We start from the raw sequence: 26,236 nt of genomic DNA, 5'->3' as shown, positions 1-26,236 counted from the left end.
TAGTAAAAAATTACTATTACTTTTTTTTATTTATAATGTTATATTTAACTTTAGCTATTCTTTATATAATGTTAAACATTAAGTAGTTATTGCTAATGTTTATTTAGTAAAGTAAGACTATATAATTACTTAAATAGTTATGTTATAACCTACACTTCTAGCACCTGCATCTCTAAAACTATTAGGAAAGCTCTTTTGCTAAAGTACTAGAGGTTTAGTCTTAGAGAGGGAATTATTTTTCTTTTTTTTAAACATTTATAATATATCCTTAGATTTAAGTCTTTTTTTTATATCTTTTAAGAATTATAAGGTCCTGTAACACTATATTAAGGCTACTAAAATTTTAAATAACTACCTCTTAATATAGTTTAGGGCAGTTGTTTAAAGAGTAATTTCTTCTATATTACTAGTAAAGTCTGTTATCTAGTCTTTCCTATATTTCTTTGTCTATAAGGCTATATTTAGCAGTAATAGCTTTTATTATTATAGTAGTATTTTTATTTTCCTTCTTCTAGAAGTCTAAGTAGTTTTAGCAGAAGTGTTTTACTTTTTTATAGTTTAGGCAGGCTTTATTTTTTAACTACTTTTATTATTTTTTTATTAGAGGTAGCTTATTGCGTTTTAGAACTTAGTTTTTTTTAAAGGGAAGCTTTATGTATGCTTTACATAACTAAGGTCTATTAGCTTTTTATTATATTATAAAAGCTTTTTTTTTTTAGGGATAAACTCTAGCTTTTAAAAAGTTTTTTTTAATTTCTTTTCTCTTTTACATTCTTTATAGTAATTATTATAAGTTATTACTTTTTTAATATATTTTTTAAGAGTAGTTAGTTAGTTTATGTGCATAAACTTATCTTTTACTTTGTTGTTTAGTCTATTATAAAACATGCAGCATAGGGCTTTCTAGTTATTCTATCTGCAGATAGCTATTTGCTCCCTAAAACGCGCTGCATAGTTTTAGACTAGCCTGCTGCCCTATCTTATATTATCTAGTTAGTTAGCTGTAATTTTTTTTTTATCTAAGGTCCTATAGATAGCTAATAGAGCTGCTTTAAAGTTTTTAACACTACTAAATACTTCCTTAGTTTTAGGGTTAAGTAGTGCACTATTAGCTCTAAAGTCTATTTAATTATTAGCATAGAGTTAGAACTAGATTATAAGGGGGCCTTTTAAGTGTAATTCTATTTAGAAGATTATTTCTGTGTTAGTCTAAAATGCTCCCTTATTATATTACATATAAAGGTAGCATTTAGTAAAGAATAGTTAAAGGTTCTTTAATAATTTTTTAAAAGGCTTTAAAAAGGCTAGTCTTAAAGCTTTCTTAGCTATAATACTTACTTTATCTATTAAGATATTTTAAACTTTTACTAATTTTACTTATAGTTTATGTATCTAATAGGCTTAGGTAGTAGCCTTATAAAAGTTAATAAGAGGCAGAGGGCTTAGTAAGTTTATAGTTTTTTAGTAAAAGTTAGCTATTTTCTTTTTAAGTTTTAATAACTTACTAACCTTATTACTAATCTGCTAGAGTTTCTTAATATTGTTTTAAATTAAGTTAATTTATTCTATAAAGACAGCTTTACTTTAGGTAAAAACTTCTATAAATCTTAATAGCGCAGCATAGGCTATGTTAGAATCTAGATTATATTATAAAGTTACTATACTTTTTAAAGAGGGTAGTATTTAATGTTATAATTTTTACTTTAGAAAGCACTTAGGTCTGTTAGTATTCCTAAGGGGGAAGTAGGACAGGTAGTAGGGGCTAATCTAGTAGGGTGTACAGTCCTACGTACAGGCTATTAGGCTAATAGAGGGAGGGAGAGTGACTAGATTATAGTTTACCCTATGTGCAGCAGTAAGAAGGCTAGGGTTAAACAGTCCTTGCAGACAGGGTTAGAGGTATATATAGTGTAAGATATATAAATAGTATTACAGCCCTTTAGAAGGCTAAATGCTACTTAGTCTATGTAAAAAATAAACTAAATATTAAACACACCTTTTAAAGGTTGTTTAATATAGGAACTATATACATGTGCTAGGGTGCTAAGGGGAGCTGTTAGGAGTTTGTAGTAGCCTGCTAAGAGGGGCTCCTATAAGCTCCCTTAGGCTCCCTAAATTCGCGGCCTGGCTCCCTATTAGACAAGGCATTCTTCCATTACTGCGGGCAGCCGGGCTGCCTCCGTGTCCTCCGATTGGTCGCTAAGCGAGCCCTGCCCCAATCCAGCTAGATTGTGGAGCACTCCTGGTGGAGTTACGCTGGTCCAACCATAGACCGTAACAAGTATATACTTAAGCTAGATGTGTAAGGATTTCCCCTCTAGCTAGTAGCTATAGCTAATATAGCTAATTCTTTACACACTAAGTGTCGGTTGACCTAGGTTCGATCGAACGAACGTACGCCTAAGGGGCGTACTAAGAGGTGAGCAGGCAAAGATCTTCTTGTTATTAACTACTGCCCTCTCTCTTTATACAAAGAAAGAGGGCTCTTAAGTACACATAGCCCCTAACGCACAGGCTAGATAGCTAACATTTTAGGTAACCTAATTTAGCTATACATGTGTACAGACATAGCTGTACTTATATATAAACACTAGTAACTTTTTACTTTTATAAAGTTACTTACTTATTTATATGTTAATTTTACTTTTTTTTTTAGAGCTAACTTTTAGTGCTTTTTTTATTTATAATATTCTTTAGCTTTTTAGCTTATGTATAATTTAACCTACCTCTAAAATAGTGCCTATGCTTAGCTAAAGTAAGAAAAAGTTCTTATTTAATTATATAAAAGAAGTTATTAAAATTATGTGTTATTTATCTTTTAAAGTTGTTTTACTTTTATAGTGTGTACTTTCCTCTTAGCAGCTTATGCATGTTAAAGAGGATGTACACTGTATATAAAGCTTATTATTATAGTAGAGAAGAGTCTATATTTATTTTATTATGTAAAAGATTTAAATCTACCTCTTTATATAAAATTATTTTAAACACACATGTAACCCCTAATAACTTTTTATATAAGGTGTATAAAGACACTATAACTTAGAAGAGAGTGTAAGTTAATTGCCTTCTGTGCAGGCAATTAATCTCTAAGAAGGAGAAGGAGAGAGGTGTTAGTTAATTGCCTTCTATGTAGGTAATTAATTAAAGGGGGGTAAGGTGTTAAGGGTGCCCTTTATGTAGGCAACTAGAGGGGGTATTAGTAGTAGACTGCCTTTGTGCAGGCAGTTAGTCCCTAGGGTAAGAGGGAGGTGTGTTAACTAATTAATTACTTCTTATATAGGCAATTAATTAAAGGGGTTATTAATTAATAATTGCCCTCTGTGCAGGTAATTAATCTTTAGAGAGGGGGAGAGGTGTTAGTTAATCGCCTTTTGTGCGAGCGATTAATCCCTAGGAGGGGGGAGGTGTTGGTTGATTTGCCTTTTGTGCGGGCAATAGATCCCTAGGGGGGTAGGGGGTGTTAGTTAGTCGCCTTCTGTGCGAGCAACTAATTAAGGGGGGGGGGGGTGTTAACAAGGCAGGCTGCTAATAAGGAGCCTCCTCTGCGTAGCTACGCACGCGGTAGGTTTCTAATTATGCGGCCTGTATTGTCTCCTCTGCGTGGCTACGCACGCAGTAGGTAAGTAGTTGCACAGCCTGTGTTAACAAGAGGCTCTAGGGCGCACAAAGGCTTAGTAGTAAGCCCTCTCTGCGTGGCTACACACGCAGCAGGTTGCTAATCTTGTCTTTGTGCAATTAGTTAATCTAGGGGCGCACATAAGGCTTGCTTACCCCTTTCTGTGTGGCTACGCACATAGTAGATGTAAGCTTCTTTGTACCTTCTCTGCGTAGCTACGCACATAGTAGGTGTAAGCTTCTTATATAGTAGCAGTTTTATTAATCCTTGCAAATTTACTTATTAAAAAGACAGGTTTTTTGCAAAGGCTTAAAAAGCCCTCTCTATGTAGCTATACACGCAGGGGGTTTAAGCTTTTATAGCAAAACAGTCTATTAATAGACTAATTAGTGTTAGTTAACTTAGGTTTAATTAAACAAACATACACCTAAGGGGTGTACTAAGAGGTAAGTAGGTAAAGATTTTTTTATTATTAACTACTGCTTTTTTTTTTATATAAAGAAAAAGGGCTCTTAAGTACACATAGCCCCTAACGCACAGGCTAGATAGCTAACGTTTTAGGCAACCTAATTTAGCTGTACGCGTGTACAGACACAGCTGTACTTACGTACGGACACTAAGTATAATATAAGCTATGTTAGCATAAACTAGCTTAATATGTTTATTAAGTGTTACTTAAAGCTTAAAGTAAAGTTTAAGTATAACTATAACTATAAAAAAGCTTATTATAAAAATTTTATAGTAATTTAAAGCTAGTTTAACTTTATAAAGAATAGTAAAGCTAAGTATAGTATCTAAAATAACAACACATATAACTTTAATAAAATAAGGTTTATAATAAGCTAGATATTTACTAGAGCAGTTATTATAAGTTTAAAAAAATAAAGACAGCTAAAAGTAGTCTAGCTAGGTAACTAAGAGTAGATAACAGCTATCTAGGGCATTAATACTAAAAAGTAGGCTATTCTACTGTTTATTATTTTTTAGAGTAGTAACTACCTTTTATACTAGTATAAAAAGAAAATTTTACTTTAAAATTAAGTTATTATAATCTTTAAGTGTAGCTAAACTACTAATTAGCTTAGTCTAGACTAGTTAAAGCACTTTAATGCGCATATAAAAAAGTGTACTATTAGCAGCTACTATGTACTAGTTATTAATAGCTATAAAAGCTATAACTTACTTTATTTTTAGTAATACTATAAAAATAATAAAATTATTACTATTTATATACTTTTTTACTTATTACACTTTTTATAGCTACTTAATGTAGGTTGTTTTTCTTTTTTAAAAAAGTATATAAGCACTAAGCTAAAAACTTTATACATAACTAAATTACTTATATTATAAAAATAAAGTTCTTACTATACTTTAAAGTAGCTTAAAATACTATAATTACTTTTAGTAATATTTAAAAAAAGTTTTAAAGTGCTAGATTAGTTCTTTTTAACTTATAATAAGTTATAATAAGCTTTAATATAAAGTTACACACTTTATTACTACTACTACTTATATATAACAAGCCTTAGTAGTTGTAAACTCTAAGTAATACTTTAAAACTTAAGTTATAATTAATACTTATAAAAATAAAAATTTAAAAGTATATAAATAGTTTACTAACTTTTATAGTTAAAGTGTTTAAAAAAGTCTTAAAAAAAGTAGTAATAATTATATATAAGCTAGTATTAGTATAATAAAATATTAGTAAGCTTTAAGTAGCTAATAAAGCTACTACATAACATAAATTATATAAAAAAAAGTAGATTAAGGTAAAAAAAACTTTAATAATTTAAAAAAGCTTACACTTAATAGCTCTAAAGAAGTTTAGAGCACATAGTAATAAAAAAAAAAGTAAAAAAGTAGGTGTAAGCTAAAGTAAGTAAGCTATTTTAAAGGCGCTATAAATAGTGTAATTAGACTAGGCATAATGCGCAAATGTGTAAGCAAGAAGTAAAAGTAGTATCTAAATAATATTCTAGGCTGTACTATACTATAAAGTGCTAGAGCGGGTTGTTATAGGCTATAATAGAGTTTGTTAGGGTGGGGTCTTAGCAAAAGTAAGCGACTTAGGTGTGTAAGCAACTCGCCTGTGAAGTACGTTATATAGTATTAGTTATTAAGGATAAACTGCTTAGCATACTTTTTAGGTTTAATGCTATAAATGTCTTTTTTTATTACATAGTGTAAGTAGGTAGTAAAGGTAAAGTAGTTAATAGCTTTTTTAGCATTTTTACTTTTTTATTTTATTTTATTTATATTATGTAAATTATTTTTTTAAGGTAACCTTTAAAGTTTTAGATATATAAGGTAATAGCTTTATATAATAAAGTTTTATTATAAAATTTTTTATATAAAGTAATATACTAGTTCTTTACTTATATATAGTTATTATAAAAGTAGTTTAATAACTAACATTTTTTATAGTAAATAAAGTACTTTTTTATTTATATATAGTTGTCTTTAAATTATAGCCTAAACTTAGATAAAAAAATTTTATATTATTTTTTTTATATAAAGAGAATTTTCTCTCTTGTTATACAAAGTTATATTAGTAGTTTATATAGTATGCATTAGGCAGTTTCTAAAGGTATTAGTTTACTTTTTAGTCTATAGTAACTTAAAGTAATGCCTATAAGTTACTAAATAAAGCTTTACATAAAAGCTTAATAGTAAACATAGCATGTTCTAGTTCTAGTTATTCTTAACAGGCTTATATAATAGTAGTGTGTAGTAAAACATCTTTTTAAAATTTTATTTTTAGTGCTTTTTATATAAGTGTTAGCTTATTAATTATTATTTTAAAAACTTTATATAAACTTTTATTAAAGTTCTTTTATTAGTATTATATAAAAGTTATTATTATCTAGTCTATCTAGTACTAGCTATAGTTTACATTAGTGTTAAAGTAACTGCTTAAAGTGTTATATAAATGCTTCTCGTTATATTTAAAGCCTATGTTGTGCATATAGTACATATTTACATAACCTTTTAGAATATCTAAAAAAATGTTTATATACTAAGTTTTTTAAATATTTAGCTATTAATATAGATTAATAAAAAAATTTTATTTCTTTATAAAAATGTTATATAGTTAACTTATATAGTTATTATTATTTTTTTATACTTTTTAAAATTATATAATTTTATTTACTAAAGGTTTTTCTTTAGTAGTTTCTTTTTAAAGTAGAAGTTTATACAAGTTATAATGTAGTATAGATTATATAGGTAGTATTAGTAGTGTGTACAATTAAGGGTGTAGAGCAGGCGTTAGGTAGGGTGGCATGTATTGTTTATACAGTAATTAGTGTGGTGCTAGCTAAGGTGTAAAAGTAGGTAATGCTAGTATGTTTAGTATTATTAGCAGCATTATGTTTAGCCTACTTCTATGTAAAGCCTTATATAGTAATAAGGGTTAACGTACAATAGGTGCTAAGAAGTCATCATCCTCTCGCTTAACTTACTATATTGGGTCAACCCACACACCTTAAAATTTTCCGCACCACTCGTTCTCCTTCTTCTCCACACTACTACCATGCCTTCCTAACCTAAAACTGCTTGCTGTGAATATAATAAGCCTACCCTTACTAGCATTTAGGCGCTTTCTTATATTAGTTTTAGCTTTTTAAAGATATAGAAGACTTTTCTTATTTTAATTCTATTAATTAAGTTAATACTTAAGCAGTTGCAAAAATGCAAGAATAAGCCCTAGAAAAAGGCTTGTTGCATAGGGAAACCCCTAAAGCTTAATAAGCGCGCAGAGTGATAATTAGTACAACACTTAGAGCAGTTTCCCTTTAAAACATATAAAGTACTTACTACTTCTAAAAAAATAATAACTATAATCTGCATTAATATAGTAAAGTAATACCTGTAAAAAAACAAGTACTACATATTTAAACTACGCGCTAAGCTCTACTTTAAGCCTTTTTATAAGCTTAATTATTATTACTAGAGTGCCTGCATAAAAACTTAGAATAATAATAACTTTAAATGTGTCTACTTTTCTAATAAATTAACTTTTAAAGTAGGACTTATCTCTACTACTTAATACTATAAGTAAAAGAAAAGAGCATTATGTGTGTATAAATCTTAATACCTAAAGCCTACTTTTAAGAGTAGAAGAAGCTCTGTTAGAGTATAAGCAGCTATATCCTAAGATTTTAAGTTAGAGCTAGTTATACTGCCTTAAAGTAAGTAAATAGACTTAAGAAGATACTATAATAAAGTCTTAGCTACTTACATGCAACTATTTTATACTAAAGTCTTTAAAAAACGCAGTATTACGTTGTAGTAAAAGAATAAGGCTTTATACTATAAGTTAAAGATAACTACAGGTTTCTAAGAAAAGCTTTGCATAGATTATATAGTGTAGCTAGCATAAAGTCTTAATTTAAATCTTATTAAGAACCTTTAGCGCATTATAAAGATTTAGATTTTAAAAAAAAGACACTAAATAAGTAATATTAAAAAGATAGAGTCTATCCTAAAGAAGGAGTAAAATAGGTTAAAGCTAGAAGATTAGCAGAAGTGTATATTATCTATGCCCCAGCGCGTCGCTGACGTCAGGGCTGCCTAGGGAGGCTCCACCTGCTAGTGAACAATTACTACTCTAAAAGATTCTCTGTTATTAATTCTATTATATAAATTAAAAGCTTTAATTTTTAATTGCAATCTATCCCTAAAATCCTTATAGAAAACTGCGTGGGCAGATTGTATTCGCTTGCGCACGGTGCGGAGGATGATCACTTCCTGGCACCTACTGTACCTAACAGGTTGGCCGGCCACACAGGTTGGCCGGCCACTTTTGCCAAGCCCCTACTAAACTCTACCTATCTACATAATGCCTTAATAACAACACTAGATTAAATCTTCTAAAGAATGTTAGATACAGCTTGCTCTTTAAGCTTTTAAATAAGACTTAAAACTCTTCTTATAATACGCTGCAGCTATTTATAATGTCTCTTACACAACACTAAGCAATTAACGCGCTAGACAGCCTTTATAAGCTAAATGCTAGCCTAAATTAAGGAATCTAACTAAGCTTAAAAAGAAGGTAGTTATTAAGTATATACTTAAGCTTATTACACACAGATTTTCCTCTAAGCTTATAGCTATAGCTAATATAGCTAATTCCTTGCCTGCAAAGCGTAATCTAGGCTAGGTTAGCTTAAACTAGCCTAGTATGTAGGTTAAGCACTGCTCTAAGTTTATTATAAAGTTTAATTATAAGTATAATTATAAAAAAAGTACTTTATAAAGATCTAGAGGTTATCTAGGGCTAGTTTTACCTAGTAGCTAATATAAAAGCTAAGTATAGTATTTAGAATAAAGATAGGTATAACTTTAATAAGTTAGGCTTTATAATAGGCTAGATATTAACTAGAGCAGTTATTATAGCTTTAAAGAGATAAAGATAGCTAAAAGTAATATAGTAAAGTAATAAAAAGTAAATAATAGTTATCTAAAGCATTAACATAACAAAGTAGGCTATAAGATTATAAAGCTTTAAGCAGTAAATAAGGCTACTATATAATATAAATTACATAAAAAAAAGCAAATTTAGGCAAAAAAGACTTTAATAGTTAAGAATAAGGCTTATTTAACTACTCTAAAGAAGTTTAAAGCGCGTAGTAATAGGAAGAAGCTAAAAACACAGGTGCACGCTAAAGAAGGTAAGCTAAGTTAAAAGTAATATAAGTAGTGTAATTAGACTAGGCATAACTTACATATATATAAGTAAGTAGTAAAAGTAGACTCTAAATAATATCTTATGTTGTATTACTCTATATAAGGCTAAAGTAGGCTGTTTTGCAAGAGAATAGAGTAGTTTTAGTAAGGGCTTAGCAAAAGTAGCTAGCTAACCTGTTTAGCCGGCTAACCTGTTAGGTACGTTATATATAAAGCTTTTTAGATGTAATTACTTTTTTTATACTATATTATATAGTTTCTAGGCTTAGGTACTTTTATTATTTAGCTATAGTGTAATTCTCTTATTCTTTAGCACTTATATAAGCTCTTTTTTAAACACATAGCTAAGTGCTAAGAAGTCTTATAGTGTTTATTTTTTAAAATTCTTTATATATAAACTTAGAAAAGTAGCGCTCTTTTAAGTTATTATATATAATTAAGTCTATAGGGTACTTTAATAACTAATAATTAGTATATACTAAGGCTGTTAAATAGGCTCTGTTAGCTAGCTGCTTATAGTATAAGCACTTAAGTAGCAAGAATAAGAGTAGTGTACAGTGTGCACAGCGTATAAAGTAGGTAGGGTAGAGGCAACATGTTTCTAGTTCTATTGCTCTGTCTTTTCCTCTGTACAGAGGAAAAGGGGAATATCTAGATGTTCGCGCACAGAGGTTCGCGCACAAGCATCATGTGACATAGATACGTGATCCTGCTCGTGCGCAATAGCTTGTATCCAGGCCGTGACGCTGCTGCTGCGTACAGACAAAGGCGCTTATTATTATAAATGTAAGCTTAGCCTTTTATTATTTAAATATAGTAATAATTATAAATAGCTTTTTATTATGTATTTTTTAGTTTAGCTCTAAACTAGATAGGACTTTACTATAGAATAAAACAGGGCACTAATTTCTATTAGCATGTTAGATATAGCTTATACTTTAAGCTTTTAAATAAGACATAAAACTTTTAAAGAAATATGCTGCAGCTATATATAAAGTTTTTTAAAAAATAATAAATAACTATAGCACTAGATAACTTTTACAAGCTAATTTTACAGCTAACTTATAAAAGCTAAGTAATAATAAAGAATAAGTAATTATTAAGACTATACTTAAGCTATATGTGTAAGGATTTTCCTTTTAGATAGCATTTATAGCTAATATAGCTAATTTTTTACACGCTAAGCATAATCTAGTCTATAGTACTATAAACTAGCCTAGTAAATTTAAGAATTATTATCTAAAGCTTAAAGTAATATTTAAGTATAGTAAAACTATAAAAAAGATTTTTATAAAAGTTTTAAAGTAATTTAAAGCAAGTTTAGCTTTATAAAAAATATTAAAGCTAAGTATAGCTTTTAAAATAATAACATGTATAACTTTAGTAAAATAGGCTTTATTATAAGCTAAATATTTATTAACTATACTTATACTTAAAACTTTACTTTAAGCTTTAAATAATGCTTTATAAACATACTAGGCTAGTTTATGCTAACATAGCCTACATTATACTTAGTGTGTAAAAAACTAGCTATATTAGCTATAAATGCTATCTAAAAGAAAACTTTTTACATATATAGCTTAAGTATAGTCTTAATAATTACCTACTCTTTATTATTACTTAGCCTTTATAAGTTAGCTGTAGAATTAGCTTATAAAAGTTATTTAGCGCTATAGTTATTTATTATCTTTTAAAAGACTTTAAATATAGCTATAGCATGTTTTTTAAAAAGTTTTATGTTTTATTTAAAAGCTTAAAGTATACGCTATATCTAACATTCTTTTAGCATGTATAAGTAGTGTTATTAGGAATGCATTAGTGTAAGAAAAGTAGTTTAGTAGGGTCTTAGTAAAAGTAAGCAACTTAGGTGTGTAAGTAACTTGCCTGTGAAGTACGTTAGAACTTCTATGCAAGTGCTACAAATAAAGAAGCGACAAGCAGCAATAGCCAAGCAGATGTCTTCGAAGGCATGCAATGTCTAGAGGACTAGCATGATGGGAACACAACAATGCGCGGTGCAGCTTATGTCACAAGTCACGTGACGACGGTTACAGCTGAAAGAGCAGACATAAACTTGGCAACGCTAAGAAAGCGACCAAAAGCTTGGCAGCGACCAAGCTAAGGAAACAAAGGGATATATAAAGGGCATAGGTCCCCTAGCTAGATTGTCTCTTCATAGTTATATTTAAATTAACACTGAGCTATTAGATTGTTATCACTAGCACTCTTGATTAAAGCTCACTTGCGCCCTACTCGCACACGCTTGTGAAGTAAAGAAGCCTCTTACCTTGTTATCATCTTTCTGTGGACTATCGTTCACTTTACGTACGATACGCCTCTTCTGCTATCGGCCATAAAAGGATAGACGACACTTGTCTCCTGAGGACTCGGTAGAGACAAACAAGAAGATAACATAACAGCAAGCTAGATTATAGAGGCAAGCTATTAGGCTTTCTGTATGCTCCTGCAACTAGATAGTCAGTTTAAATTAATTACTGTTATTGATTGCTTAATCTACTAAATATTTGGAACTAGGTTTAGTTTATATGCAGCTCTAGAGCTTAAAGTTGCGGTGCTGCACGACGGCAATTTCCGTGCGTTAGGGCAGACCGTGTATTGGCTGATGAAATTTAATACCCTCTTAAAGTTCCTTCGCTAATCCGAGACGCCTCCACATACTCTCACTCCACCGCTCGAGTATTAAAGCGCTGCTCATCCCTTCTCCACCTCTCTGAGCTCACGTGGCTAGCTATGACAACGCTAGGCCAGTACCCTTTCTACCCATCGACTTAACCTACTCCTCTAGGACGAGCTTACCATAGGTATTACCTACCACCGAGTAGCAGTCCAGTAACAGAAAGCTGCCGGCTTAGCGCTGGACCTTATTTGTTTGCCAAATTGCTAAGAGAACTCGAGAGAAAACCGGTGCCGGGATCCGCTTCTCCACTTTCATCCCCTCCACAAGTATCGTTCCACTCAACGGTCGCGCATCACTATCATCACGCTATCTGTTCAGACCAACGCGGTGTAACGGGGAGACAAATGAAGAGAGATAAGAACAAAGCTAGACGGCGGGCGAGAGAATCAAAGCCTCAGCATATGCAGCACTCACATTGCCGACTCTTAGAACTCCCCCGAGAACCTCGAGATGAGATCTACTCCTGGGTCCTAGCCTCTACACGAGTCACTTTTGGGGAAATGCCTGGAGTATATTACGGGATCAAACTAACTATCAACAAGAGCCACCCGTATTCCCTCGCACTCTTATACACTTGCCGACAAATAAAAGCAGAGGTCAGATCGCATTGGATTAGTTGGGTTGTCTTTAACTTTCAGACGCCCGAATCGCTGCTAGATACACTTACAAAACTACCCACTGTCAAGGTTGCAGCCATCCGCCATATTCGGGTCAACGGCCGTCCTGTCATGCTATCATTAGCGCATGATGATGTCTACTATAGACTTGCTTGGAGCTTGAAGCTGGTGCCACATCTTCAGCTTGACACACTTACTGTCCTTGGTGGTAGTGCTAACAACATTTCCGGAGGGCCAGCGCAAGTTGACTACAACACACTTGATGGCCTGATTGCGTCGGGAACTGGATGGAAGGAGCTTTACTACATCACCCCCAATTCGTCTATTCTCAGCTTCCAGAAAACCGAGCGCTTTGGACAGACGTACCTTCGCAAGCCTCAGCCGGATACATGGAGATCGGCGCTTTCTCAACGAGACGGGCCTGACTCGGGAGCTTCAGTGATAATTTACCGATCAAGGACTAGTATTCCAGGATCGATAGTCAACCACATTGAGCGAGAGACCTTTGAACAAGTTGTTGCCCCACAAGATCTCGAAGACTTCGCAATAGAGAAAGACCCAGTCCTCACCTCACCAAGCGAGCAACACAAAGAAGTATTTGTTGTTGTCAAACGGGGCCGGGATGCAAATATAACAGAGGCCTCTATGCCCCCCTACAATCAGGACTATGGCATACGTGCCTTGGCTCTCAACATGACTTGGGCCCAAGTTCGGGAATACTATACTGAAGGCGGGGACAACGACGATGAGTCTAGTTTCGACGGCCCCGGTTTACTCAGCACATCAGTCAGCCTGGACACTTATGGATGCAACGCTCACGAGATTGACTGGGCTGATAGCAGAGATCTGGAGATCGCTACCAGAGGCGGGCAATCAGAGGACTGGGACGAGTGTACAGTTGCAGATCTACTCCGATCGCGCTTTGTCTAGATTTAATTATGGATTAGGGCAAAGCAGGTGGGTTGTCCGAAGATGCATTAGGGAAATTTTGGTCGTATTAACGTTGGCATCAGCAATTACACAGTTGCTCGACAGATTTTCCTCGCACAGTGGGATTCCGTGAGATTAGAGAATGGCGCTTCTGTTGTGCTCGTTGGTGTAAGGGGGAGCGCAGCTTCAAATCTATGGTCGACCCTAAACCCTTCATAAAGTCATAAGTCAACGGTAACACCTATCATCAGAGATAAGAGCAGTACTGCTTGTCGCTAGTCATGCTAAGGATCCTTTTCTGCTGGGGATGCTCAGAATATAGGAGTTAATTCCGATGTAGTGAACAAGGGGGGTTAACGTTAATGAAGTATTTGCTCTATCTGCTGTATCATTATATAATCTGCATAAATTCCAGCATAATATCAGGATCAAAGAAAGCTCAACAACACTATTCTAATTAATACATCCCTGGCTCTACCACTTCGCTCATCCGCGCTACTTTGTTCTTTGGTCCTGACAAACCCGCATCTACCTCTGGCGTAGGACTCTTGCGCTTATGGCCGCGTTTTCCTTTGCTTGCGGTAGCTTTCTGTTTCAACGCTTCCAACAGTCCGTAGTACGTAGACGTAGTACGTTAACGTACCTGTCACGTGAGCCGTACAAACGTAGTCGTTTTTGGAGCCGTACTGTACGGACAGTGAATTGCCGGGTACGTACCGTAGTACGAGACTGAGAGGTCATATTTCGGGAGGTTTTCAACCTGTTTTTAGACCTGATTGGCCATCGCGTCGGGAGTGTTGTTTGAGGTCGCGATTTGGAGTAACAATCGCGTTAAACTCTGCAGTCTGTAGCACCTCATCCTGATCAGTTGGCTAAATGGCCCCTAATGAGTATAGTCAACTTTTTGCCCTGCCCTTATCTTATACCTTATCATTTGCTAGCCCATTCCATCATTAATTGTTACGATGTTGATTTCCTCTGTATACCCTCTACAAGCTGCGACTGCGAGAGAGCCTTCTCTAGGGGCTGGCGGACGATTACAATTGACAGGAACTTTCTTAGAGTTAATATAATTAAGGCTCTGCAGCTTTAAAAGAACTAGTTACGTTATAGGGTTGTGGAGAGAATTGAGCAAGCTGGGAGACTTTGTCCGGGGGCGGAAAAGCAGTTGATCCGGGACGTACCTACCGTACTACGTTGATACAGTTGGTGAGAAGTACAGAAGTACTAGGATTTTGAACCGTAACTGCTACGCTACGTACCTGCCAATCAATTCACCGTTTGCGTACGTACGTACTACCAAATCGAGAAGTTACTGGCAGAAAAAAGCTCAATCGTAACGTCCTACGGACTGTTGGAAGCGTTGTTCTGTTTCACGCTACGCTTTGTTTGTACCTCCTTTAGGTCCTCGTAGTTTATCACCCTCGCCTTCCCGAAGACTACTCTAAGATGTGAAGCGTCTTGCGTGACCTAAAGCCGTTGCATACTATAACCTGTAGTTTTAATTAGCTTGTGCTTTTAGTTTAGGGATTAAAAACTCGCTTGAATAAGAGTCATTACATCTATTCTTAGAATATGCGTAATGCTATCTGTGGTTGGGTATGTGGTCCAGTTGCTTCAGTAGGTTTAAACCGGCCAGATTATAAGTGGGAGTAAGGACCTTCTATTAGCACAAATGCACTTGACAGCGGCCACTATTTTACACTTTACACCAGCGGAATGGCTGGACCCTGTAGTACCTTTCTGACCACCTAAACTACTCCATAATCTTATTATGTATGCTGCTCCTGTGATGGTTCTAATTAATTCCCTTGACCCTCCTTGCTTTAACTCTAGATGGCGTTTCTTGAAGGTCTGTGGCTTGCTCTTGGTCAGAAGTTTAATAGGTATTTGTGTGGGCTGCTGGCGGACAATAGGAAAGGCTAGCAAAAGTATAAACTTAATTCGCACAGATTGCTTAAGATTAGACATTAGTAACAAAAACCTAACCGTGGCTTTATCCTCCTCTAGGGTGAGGTATTTCTAGCTTTAGGCCTGTTCCTCCCTTGGGCGTCGTCTGTGATCACAATAGTAGACCGTACTAAGAGGGACATCACCCCGCCGGACTATTTCTTTCTTTCTATGACCAACTGCTCTTTACTTGGTGATTTATTGAAGTTGGGTTGTGTGGGAATTCGCAGCTGATGTGAGAGATATGTAGACCAGGCCAAAATTCGGAGCTTCCTTATTATCAGGAAAGTTATTCTATTACAACTACATCCTCTAGCTTCTTGCTATAGTACCGTATGTAATATTACCGTATGTAGACGAAGTAAGAGGTGAGGGATAGCATATATTCGAACGTCGTATACCCTACATCTTCGCCGTCTTCTTCACACATCTCTCGATCATAGCATATTACCTTCGCATACTCTACCCTACTATCGGCAAGCTTCGTGCGCTGAGTTGGATCCTCTTCAGACTTGCGATTGTGTAAGTTGTTGAGGTATTGACCGTTCTCCTTGTCTTCTGCAAGTCCGTTCATCCTCGCTGATATTTGCTCCCGAGCTCTTTCTAACACCTTACTCAGATTAATTCACAAACTCTGGTCCTCGGGCTTCTTGACCTTCCGCGGCTCCCAATTTTTCCGTTCTCTCACATGCTCCTACTCTGCCGCAATCGGTGCTCCATCCTCGACAATCTCATCTTTTTCATCCCAATATCTTACATCTTCTCGCTCTCAAAACTCCGCGCTCACCAGCGCCTCGGACAGATCTTAATCTTCACACTCGGCTTCATCGTTTGCGCCGTCGCTCTCTTCCAAACCCCTTTCATCCGCTGACGAAAAGATATTTCGGCGTACTTCGGCCACGCCATCAATTGGCTTATTGCAGTTCAGATATCCAGACATCCTTGGCTATCGTAGCTGCTTCTTTACCTGATTTACGAGCTCTGCTTGCGAGGTTGTTTCCGAAAAATTTGCCGCTGCATCATCGGAGTGCAGCGGGGGAAGGCGGGTTGGGCATCGTGGATGTGAAGAGAGCGGGACAGGGAGAAAATGAAGGGGATGAACTTAGACGGGGGTTTGAGGGAAGGAGAACGTTTAGAAACCTGATTGGATGAGGATTACGATTCTGGAGAGTCTTATGAGTACGAGGATTCTGAGGTGGGAGACGAGGCAAGGGAGTGTTGAACAGGTGGGGGTTTCAGGGGGGAAGTGGAGGATGATTTATTGAGGTTCGAGAGCGGAAGTGATTCGTTTGAAGAATGTGCCGTTGTGGGCCAATATGCTGAAAGATAGTCTGATGTATGGACTATACGAGGTTCATTATCCTTTGAAACTCCCTTAAGAAGCTGTTTAGGCTTATTAGTAGCTGGGATGTGAGTTACACTACGCTCCTACAAACTCCATTAGCTAACAGTGGTCGAGAAGCTCTTTACGCAACGCCTAATTACGTCCGAACTAACATCTGAGTCCAGAAAGATCGAATATAAAGCTCGCACGAGCATGTGTAGCTCATCGACGTTATAGAATTGAAATGTTAGTTTATTACTCTGATGAGTTGGTGGGGGCAATGGATGCGCCCCGAAAGCCAACTTGTAAACTCCAGGGGGGGGGTCGAACGAAAGCGACCTGTAGCTCGTCAACGCAGGAAGGAGTGCTAGATAAATTTATGTTAGGGATTGTGTGTTGCAAGGTATCATGATTATGGTCGCCTTGACGCTTACGAGAGCGATATTTGAAATTGGAGACAGGGAGGGAAGTAGCCACACAATATCGGCAAGAAAAGGGTGTCGTCAGCTATTCTGGGCGATGCTAAGCTGGCTGTGGGCAGATGATATTCTGATGGCGTCAACAGGAGAACATAGCAGGAGTTGGAACACAGATGAGATTTGTGCGAATAGAGTTAGGTGGGGAAAGTCTGCGGAGGCGGTGGTTTAGAAATCTTGGCCTTAATATCCTTCCTTTACACCTGTCTTCTATTCAGATCAAAATGTGGATTAAAAAAAGATAAAGACATGAAGAATGTTGCGATTTGGAATCGCACATGGCATCGTTTCCGAATACGTGCTTATGCATCATCGGCCCGAGCCCATAGGTAGTGTGTCCAGGGCTCCTAGTGTAATGCAGCAGCTCAACCACTGATGAATCAGCACTCTGGGCCTATAGAGACAAAATCATTTGGGGATGGGATTGCTAGAGAAACTCAAATAGGCTAAAGCATATGCAGAAGATGTAAGCTCGAAGAGGCGTCCCGCAGTGACTGTGCAGGCGGTCAGGCAATTAGTCGGAGTCGGTAACTGCAGGTGTACATTAATACCATCCTGACGCTCTCTCATCTTCCTTTCGCGGCGCCTTGTATTCCTTTCTGCAGTTCCTGATTTACATTGTTTCAAAGTGTGTGATACGCCTTGAGCCTGTCGTTGTCACAATGGCGAATACCTTCGACTTTATCATCGTCGGTGGTAAGGCGTTTATGCTTACGTTTAGTCCGCTATATTCACTGACATCGTGAAGGAGGAACTGCAGGCTGTCGTCTAGCTAATAAACTTGCAAATGCTGCATCTCGACCTTCTGTCTTAATAGTTGAAGCGGGCGGCCAACCAGAAGGAGACACCCTCCGTGCACCATTCCACCGCTATACACCTGCCTTCACGCGCCCAGATCTTGACCATGGGCATGTCAGTATTCCTGAGAAAGAACTCAACGGTAGAACGATCCAATACACGCGAGGAAAAGGACTTGGTGGAAGCAGTATCTTGAATTTTGCCGTCTATCTCTGGGGATCCCAGGAGGACTACAACCGGTGGGCAGAGTTGGTAGGCGACGACAGTTGGAAATGGGAACATGTCAAGAAGGCGTACCAGGATATCGAAAACTTTGATTATCTGGGTTCGAACCAATACTCAGACCTCGCAAGACCAGATCCGAAGGAACATGGACACGATGGAATGGTTAAAGTGTGTCTCCCCCCTGTTTTGGAAAAGGGAGTGATTCCAGTGATGGAAGCGCTAGCAAATCATGGCGAGACAATGACCCTCGATTTCAATACGGGAAACCCAATCGGTGTTGGAGTATTCCCATCTACATACTCCGTGGAGGGTAGGACTACAAGCGCTACAGCCCATTTGGTTAATTTGCCGGATAACCTGACCATTTGGACCGATGCCGCAGTTCATAAGCTTGTTATGGAAGGAACCAAAGTCGTTGGTATTGAAACTGCCGATGGTCGGACAGGCAGGTTTGCTAATTACGAGTCTTATGACACATACTAATGAAGAGTGTACAGCAACATCGGGCAAGGATGTCATCATCTGTGGCGGTGCCATTGATACCCCAAAGATTCTTCTTTTGAATGGAATTGGACCGGCGAACGAGCTGGAGAGTCTTGGGATCAAGGTTGTCAAAGACTTGCCTGGTGTAGGCAAACGGCTCCACGACCACATCATGACATTTCTCGCCTGTGAAGTGGATGCTACTGAGAACGATAGATACGCATTCGAGACCAGTGAGAGCATGATACTAGAAGCGGATGTGTTGTGGAAAAAGGACAGAACTGGAACCTTTGCACTCCATCACAGCACTCTATGGGGCGGCTTCCTCAAGATCCCTGGCCTGGAAGAATTTCCCGAATACAAAGCGCTAGACAAAGGGGTGCAGGAATTCCTTGCGAGAGATACTGTGCCGACATATGAATTCATTAGTCATTGTCTTTTGTTCCCGCCAGGAACGGTACTGCCGGCGGGGAGTACCTATCTAACTGCGGTTGCTTTTTTGATGAACGCACAATCGGAAGGATCCGTCACGCTTCGCTCTGCAGACCCTGAGGATAAGCTAGAAATTAATATGGGATACCTCAAACATCCATACGATAGACGTGTTCTCAAGGAGGCTATTCGAGAAACCTGGACAAAAGTGTTCGACAACCCGGAGTTGAAGAAACGTATCAAGGGTAGAATCTACGGTCCAGAGAGCCTGTCTGATGATGACATTCTTGCGTTCATGAAAGACGCAACCGGCACGGTCTGGCACGCCAACGGAACTGCGAAGATGGGCAAGAAAGGAGATCCTTTCGCGTGCGTGGATTCGGATTTCAAGGTGTTCGGTATTGATGGACTTCGTGTGGCAGATCTGAGTATTTGCCCATTGACAACTAAGTAGGCCCCTCTATATAAGACTGGCGGAGAATGATGCTAACAGATACAGCAATCATACTCAGGCCACAGCTTACCTTGTCGGTCAGATGGCAGCAGAGAAACTGATTGCAGAGTACAAGCTTTGAGTTTGAGGATAGGGAGTGGGAAGACTACAGACGTGGATGTACTCAGGAATATAAGGAAGGAAGCAGTAGCAATACACGGGAATGAACATGACTGAGAACACAATAAAACTAAGGAGTCTTAACGCTGAGTTGGTAACAGCGCATCCAGTTTGCGGTAATACGAAGCGCATCCAATGAAAAGTGATGAAATTGCGATGAAACATGCGATGGTGGTGAAGTGTGGCGGTGCGCGAGATGGTTGCCAGGACAGAACGCCTCGCTAATTATTTGTATACGGGAAAAGAGCTCAGAATAGGGCCTCGTCGCAACACACCAATTTCCTCACTCTGCGGGAGATCAATTGCATTATCTGAAGAATAGCGCGATATTATTTCTTACTGTCCAACCAAGAAATCCGTCTGGATCCGTAACGGAGCCTGTTGTTAGTAGGGGAGACCCGGCAATAGTGCGAAAACAGGTGGTTGGTAGTACCAACCTCTTCCCAGCCCCAACCCAGTCTAAGTGCTCTATTTCCTCCCACCACAGAGCCAACACTCGCTGCAACCTTCTTACCTCCTAAATACCACTCCATATTATTCTAGTCGTTTAGTTGCTGACTTTTTGCGATTTCAACAATCTACAATCGCTTCAGGTGACGACAAGGCCAAGGCGAAGCTCCAAGCGAACCACCGCAAATCTACCCCGCAACTTCACCAACTCTCCCGACCTTCACCGCCAACAAGTTAAGAGTTGTCGCTCGCAGCGACCGACGCCTGTCTGGCTTGCGACGCCCATCATGTGGGTTTTTACAGCACCCTCCGTACTGAGCTTGGTTGCAATTGCACTTCTCCCGTCTGCGCTTGCGAAACCCTACCCGACCCACGTCGATGAACCGCGCGAGCTCAACAACGCAACTCAGCTTGAGAGGCGGGACTGTGGCAGCGGGATTCGGTGTGGATACTACGGGCAGCTTTGCTGTACGGGTGGAGAGGTGTGCTTCACCGATGCGAACAACCTAGCCCAGTGCGGCGCCGCAGCCGCAGCCGCAACTGCGGCAGCTCCAGGCGGCTGGGTAACCTATACCTCAACCTGGGTCGAGACCGGCTACGTGACGAGGACCTCTGTGTGGAGCACCTACGTGGCTGCGACGGTCCAGGCGGCCCCGACGCCGACCTGCACCGGCGCGCAATCGCCCTGCGGAGTGAAATGCTGTGATAGCGGATACTATTGCCTCACCTCCGGGCAATGCGCGCTGTACGGAGGAGGCTCTTCTGGAGGAATCATTGGTACACTGACCCCGTCCGCACCGTTACGTCGAACAAGTTCCGGGCTGATCATCATAACAGCCACCGGCACTCCCACTGCCACGGTCCCGTTCGAGACCCCCATCCCGACAGGCGTCAATGGGACACTTGTTCCTGCAAATGGCGGCGGCGGAGGCCTCAGCGGCGGAGCCATTGCCGGTATCGTTATCGGGGTACTTCTCGGAATCCTTCTCTTGCTTCTCCTCTGCCTTTTCTGCTGCGCCCGGGCCCTCTTCGACACGGTCATGGCCATCTTTGGGCTGGGCAAGAAGCGAAAGCATACCCACGAAGAGACGTACATCGAGGAACACCACCACAGCAGTGGAGCAGGCAGTGGACGTCGTTGGCATGGCCAAGGTCCCTCGCGGCCATCTCGACCACCGAAGAAGACTGGAGGCCTTGGAGGTGCTCTGGGTATCGGGGCACTCCTAGGAGGCCTCGCGATAGCATTAGGCTTGAAGCGACGGCACGACCGACACCACGACGACAAGAGCACGACGATTTCGGGGTCCTCATATTACACCGACTACACAAGCTCAAGTAAGGCCCACTAAGAACTATATATGCTTACAAACAAACACTAACCGCCTCTTAGGTAGCGCAAGCTCTTCAGATCGCCACACACGCCATACACGACACTCGTCGCGGCGCTGATATTCCCGGTCTTCTCTCTGTATAGTTCTTGCCACGTAGGTGGCACCTTCATTACATTTGTTTATACCAAGCATTTCGAGGATATGTGGTTAGTCTCCACAGCCTCTTGGGCGCTCGGCGTATGTCATCTTCGGACAGGGACTGTTTGCCTACGAGAGTAATGATGTGCTGGGATGGGATGCACCAGGGCAAGGAAAATAACGAATGATGGGTAGGGTACATAGATGCCTGGGCGACGAAGCCTGAGAATACGACTGATGGAATTCCGAATCACGCGGCTGTGCAAAATATTTCTGATGCTCATTGATTCCTAGCCTGCCACGATGATGATGCCATTCCCCAGCTCGCTCCTGCTGAATAAGCATTTGGTGGATTGTGTCCAGCAAGACAGGCCCCATGACTTTATGAATGTGAACGTAGAGGCAGCTTGAGGGCCTGTGAAGGCTGAGAAGAAAAAATAGAAGCGTTAGAGTAAAGTGTGCTGGTGCCTGCAAGGCAGAGCTGGTGGTTCGCATACGCCAAGAGAAGTGGGATGTACTAGCGCGTTTCGCCGGAGCTCCCTGTATCCAGCACCTTCCAATGCCTGCTCAATCAGCCCCACTACCACCGCCAACGTATAACCACGGCACCCCCTCGCTCTTTCCATAGCCTCTTGTGCATTTTACAAGCATTCCTTCCAACCCCTAGCCTCTCTTTACAGCGCTGCTCGCTTCGAGTCTCTAACGCTGTCAACGCTGCGGGACCGCAGCCCACCTCGACTCGGTCCACCTCGACTCGGTCCACCGCTGTGTCGCCCCAACTCACTGCTCCTAGGCTCCCCGGAAGTCGGCAAGCTGGGGAAGAGAAGGTTTTCCGGTGAGGACCTTGGGAGTCCGCATAAGAAAGCAATGTCGGTAGGTCTCAGTGCTGTTCTTTCCTCCTCGTCATCTAGGCAGGTGCCGCCCTCCATAGCGTGGACGCTGTGTATTTGTAAACACGTCTGGGTCCCCTCTCCGTGAGCTGCCTTGGCTGAACAAGTCCATCACCACACTCGCTCCAACTTAGCTTGAAGTATCATAATCTTACCAGATTCTTACCATCTACCAGGATAAAATGCAGGTCGACAGCCCTGCCACTGTCGCTGAGCAACTAAAAGATGCTAACGGCGAGATCGACGAATCCCTCTACAGTAGGCAGCTGTACGTTCTTGGCCACGAGGCCATGAAGCGTATGGGCTCCTCCAATGTCCTCGTTGCCGGGCTGCGAGGTCTTGGTGTCGAGATCGCGAAGAACATCGCGCTTGCTGGTGTCAAGTCTCTCACCCTGTATGACCCGAAGCCTGCAACCCTCGCAGATCTCTCCGCACAGTTCTTCCTCCACCCCGAAGACGTCGGGAAGCCGCGAGCCAGTGTTACCGTTCCCCGTGTCTCCGAGCTCAATCCGTACACGCCTGTTCAGGAATATACTGGAGCCAGTTTGACATCAGATATGGCTCAGTTGAAGCAGTTCCAGGTCGTAGTGCTCACGGATACAACTTTGAACGATCAAGTCAAGATTGCTGACTACTGCCACGAGAACGGCATCTATGTCGTCATAACTGATACCTTTGGGTTGTTTGGTACTATATTCACAGACTTCGGCAAGAATTTCACCGTCGGCGACCCAACGGGAGAGAACGTCAACAGCGGTATCGTAGCTGATATCGACTCGGATGGCTTGGTTTCTGCCTTGGATGAGACTCGACACGGCCTAGAAGATGGCGACTTTGTTACATTTTCCGAAGTTGAGGGCATGGAGGGCTTGAATGGCTGCGCACCACGTAAGATCGAGGTCAAAGGCCCGTATACATTCTCCATCGGCGATGTTTCCGGCCTTGGAGAGTACAGGCGCGGTGGCCAATATACCCAGGTTAAGATGCCGAAGATTTTGGACTTTGAGCCTCTGAGCAAGCAGCTGAAGAAACCTGAGCTTCTGATCTCGGATTTTGCGAAATTTGATCGACCACAGCAGCTTCACGTTGGCATACAGGCGCTCCATGCCTTTGCGGAAAATCATAGTGGAGAACTCCCACGCCCGCACAACGAGGCCGATGCGTCCGAGGTCTTCAAGATTGCCGAGAGTCTTGCTGGCCAAGGAGATGACAAGGTTGAGCTGGATGAGAAGGTTATCAAAGAGCTGAGCTACCAGGCCAAGGGTGATATTAGCCCCATGGATGCGTTCTTTGGCGGAATGGCTGCCCAGGAGGTTCTCAAAGCCGTGTCCGGAAAGTTTCATCCCATTGTCCAGTTTCTTTACTTCGATTCCCTCGAATCGCTACCGGCCTCCTGCCAGCGCTCAGAGGAGCAGTGCAAGCCTCAAGGCACACGATACGATGGCCAAATCGCAGTATTCGGAAAAGACTTCCAAGAGAAGCTTGGCAATGTCAAAGAATTCTTGGTTGGCGCTGGGGCTATCGGTTGCGAGATGCTAAAGAATTGGGCTCTGATGGGCTTGGGCGCAGGGCCAGAAGGTAAGATTTGGGTGACGGACAATGACCAAATCGAGAAGAGCAACCTAAATCGACAGTTCCTGTTCAGGCCTACAGACGTCGGCAAGCTCAAGAGTGACTGTGCAGCCAAAGCTGTTGAGGCAATGAACCCGGACCTAAAAGGCCACATCCTGACTATGCAAGATAAGGTCGGACCGGAGACTGAGCACATCTTCAACGAAATCTTCTGGGAGGGACTGGACGCAGTTACGAATGCGTTGGATAATGTAGAGGCGCGAACATACGTCGACCGTCGATGCGTTTTCTTCCGGAAGCCACTTGTGGACAGTGGTACACTTGGAACGAAAGGCAACACCCAGGTGGTTCTTCCACATATCACAGAATCATACTCATCTTCTCAGGATCCACCAGAGAAATCATTCCCCATGTGTACACTAAGAAGCTTCCCGAACAAGATTGAGCATACGATCGCTTGGGCTAGGGAAATGTTTGACTCATTCTTTGTCAAGGGCCCAGAGGTTGTCAATCTCTACCTCAACACGCCCAACTACCTTGGATCCACCTTAAAGCAGTCGGGCAATGAAAAGCAAACTCTAGAGACTCTCCGTGATTTCCTGGTAACGGAGAAACCATTGACCTTCGATGACTGCATAATCTGGGGTCGCCACCAGTTCGAGAAGAATTACAACCATGCCATCCAGCAACTGTTGTACAATTTCCCCAAGGACTCAACAACTGGCTCAGGCCAGCCTTTCTGGTCAGGACCCAAACGCGCTCCAGACGCACTTAAGTTCGACCCCGCAAATCCTACACACTTCACCTACGTAGAAGCTGCTGCACATCTCCATGCGTTTAATTACGGCATCAATCCAAAGGGTGTCTCAAAGGAGCATTACCTGGAGGTGCTCAATGACATGATTGTTCCTGACTTCAAGCCAGATCCAAGTGTTAGGATTCAAGCAAGCGACAGCGACCCAGATCCCAATGCCCAGCCCTCCGGTCCCATGGATGACAACGAATATTTAAACAAGATGGCCGACTCTCTCCCTGCACCTAAGTCTGTCGCTGGCTATAAGCTAGAACCTGTGGAGTTTGAGAAGGACGATGATACCAACCACCATATCGACTTCATCACAGCAGCTAGCAATCTTCGTGCGGAGAACTACAAGATCGAGACGGCTGATCGACACAAGACTAAGTTCATCGCTGGTAAGATCATTCCAGCCATTGCCACGACCACAGCATTGGTGACTGGTCTCGTCAACCTTGAGCTGTACAAGATCCTTGACGGCAAGACGAATATTGAGCACTACAAGAACGGCTTCGTGAACTTGGCGTTGCCCTTCTTCGGTTTCAGTGAGCCGATCGCTAGCCCCAAGGGCAAATATATTGGCCACGGCGGCAAGGAAGTGTCAATAGACAAGCTGTGGGATAGATTCGAGGTCGATGATATTACGCTCCAGGAATTCATCGACGACTTTGAGAAAAAGGGCCTTAACATCTCCATGGTCAGCTCAGGTGTTAGCCTTCTCTATGCCTCTTTCTACCCACCTTCGAAGCTGAAGGATAGGATGGGTCTCACGTGAGTCTTTTTAAGTCTTGTTCCCTTACATCCGTGCTAACGATTCGTAGGATGAGCAAGCTTGTTGAGCATATTAGCAAGAAGCCAATCCCAGATCATCAGAAGAACGTCATCTACGAAGTCACAGCGGAAGATCAAACGGATGAGGACGTCGAGATTCCATACGTGATGGTCAAGCTGCGGAAGTAGGAGACATCTAGTTTGGTTACATCAAGGGTTTTGGGTGACGGGAGGCGTGTAGCGCATGGCGCTTGGCACTCATGATGTTGGTGGATGTATAGACGAACACAGCCTTGGGCATGAATAGATATTCCACTCAAATGCATTCGAGTTGAACTTTGAACAATCGGATGGTGATTAGTGATGATTCACTTGTATCCGCGGAAGTGCTTCCGGTTCCGACCTCGGAAACGTGGGGCAATGCCAAGGCAGCTTCAG

General features: G+C 40.5%; 5 protein-coding genes across 5 annotated transcripts; 4 read left to right on the top strand and 1 right to left on the bottom strand.

Moving 5' to 3' along the window:
• Nucleotides 1–12,385: 12,385 nt before the first annotated feature.
• Nucleotides 12,386–13,829, top strand: BDR25DRAFT_256533 (uncharacterized protein). Its single transcript, XM_033686414.1, has 2 exons — nt 12,386–13,576; nt 13,633–13,829. Exon 1 carries the CDS (start codon nt 12,404–12,406, stop codon nt 13,547–13,549), a length of 1,146 nt encoding a protein of 381 aa, XP_033550536.1. The 5' UTR covers nt 12,386–12,403; the 3' UTR covers nt 13,550–13,576; nt 13,633–13,829.
• Nucleotides 13,829–17,049, bottom strand: BDR25DRAFT_352179 (uncharacterized protein; the record flags this gene model as incomplete). The annotated part of the gene is made up of 22 exons (XM_033694989.1): nt 13,829–13,949; nt 14,014–14,138; nt 14,211–14,278; nt 14,322–14,421; nt 14,514–14,568; nt 14,656–14,685; nt 14,738–14,803; nt 14,847–14,893; nt 14,927–15,009; nt 15,088–15,164; nt 15,231–15,451; nt 15,539–15,571; nt 15,616–15,629; nt 15,680–15,768; nt 15,847–16,088; nt 16,129–16,213; nt 16,257–16,281; nt 16,316–16,445; nt 16,467–16,600; nt 16,659–16,689; nt 16,724–16,927; nt 16,993–17,049. 22 exons carry the CDS (start codon nt 17,047–17,049, stop codon nt 13,829–13,831), a joined length of 2,037 nt encoding a protein of 678 aa, XP_033550535.1.
• Nucleotides 17,050–17,961: 912 nt separating this feature from the next.
• Nucleotides 17,962–19,812, top strand: BDR25DRAFT_386544 (choline dehydrogenase; the record flags this gene model as incomplete). The annotated part of the gene is made up of 4 exons (XM_033698011.1): nt 17,962–17,995; nt 18,048–18,767; nt 18,820–19,687; nt 19,737–19,812. 4 exons carry the CDS (start codon nt 17,962–17,964, stop codon nt 19,810–19,812), a joined length of 1,698 nt encoding a protein of 565 aa, XP_033550534.1.
• Nucleotides 19,813–20,485: 673 nt separating this feature from the next.
• Nucleotides 20,486–21,824, top strand: BDR25DRAFT_124477 (uncharacterized protein). The gene is made up of 2 exons (XM_033683752.1): nt 20,486–21,635; nt 21,691–21,824. The coding sequence occupies exons 1-2, from the start codon at nt 20,588–20,590 to the stop codon at nt 21,747–21,749; spliced, it is 1,107 nt and encodes a 368-aa protein (XP_033550533.1). The 5' UTR covers nt 20,486–20,587; the 3' UTR covers nt 21,750–21,824.
• Nucleotides 21,825–22,334: 510 nt separating this feature from the next.
• On the top strand, nt 22,335–26,141 carry BDR25DRAFT_301853 (ubiquitin-activating enzyme E1). Its single transcript, XM_033689668.1, has 3 exons — nt 22,335–22,642; nt 22,836–25,798; nt 25,849–26,141. The coding sequence occupies exons 1-3, from the start codon at nt 22,637–22,639 to the stop codon at nt 25,985–25,987; spliced, it is 3,108 nt and encodes a 1,035-aa protein (XP_033550532.1). The 5' UTR covers nt 22,335–22,636; the 3' UTR covers nt 25,988–26,141.
• Nucleotides 26,142–26,236: the final 95 nt, after the last annotated feature.

This window comes from Lindgomyces ingoldianus, assembly GCF_010093535.1.
Source record: "Lindgomyces ingoldianus strain ATCC 200398 unplaced genomic scaffold BDR25scaffold_8, whole genome shotgun sequence".
In the NCBI taxonomy this organism is placed as follows: domain Eukaryota; kingdom Fungi; phylum Ascomycota; class Dothideomycetes; order Pleosporales; family Lindgomycetaceae; genus Lindgomyces; species Lindgomyces ingoldianus.
The sequence above is the reverse complement of the archived record's forward strand: the minus strand, read 5'-3'. Positions and strand labels throughout refer to the sequence as shown.

Excerpts from the sequence above, each read along its gene's own strand:
- BDR25DRAFT_256533 (XM_033686414.1), top strand. The coding sequence starts at position 12,404 with ATGCAGCACTCACATTGCCGACTCTTAGAACTCCCCCGAGAACCTCGA.
- BDR25DRAFT_124477 (XM_033683752.1), top strand. The coding sequence starts at position 20,588 with ATGTGGGTTTTTACAGCACCCTCCGTACTGAGCTTGGTTGCAATTGCA. Across the intron at positions 21,636-21,690 it reads CACCGACTACACAAGCTCAA|GTAGCGCAAGCTCTTCAGAT; the intron begins GTAAGGCCCACT and ends ACCGCCTCTTAG.
- BDR25DRAFT_301853 (XM_033689668.1), top strand. Across the intron at positions 25,799-25,848 it reads AAGGATAGGATGGGTCTCAC|GATGAGCAAGCTTGTTGAGC; the intron begins GTGAGTCTTTTT and ends AACGATTCGTAG.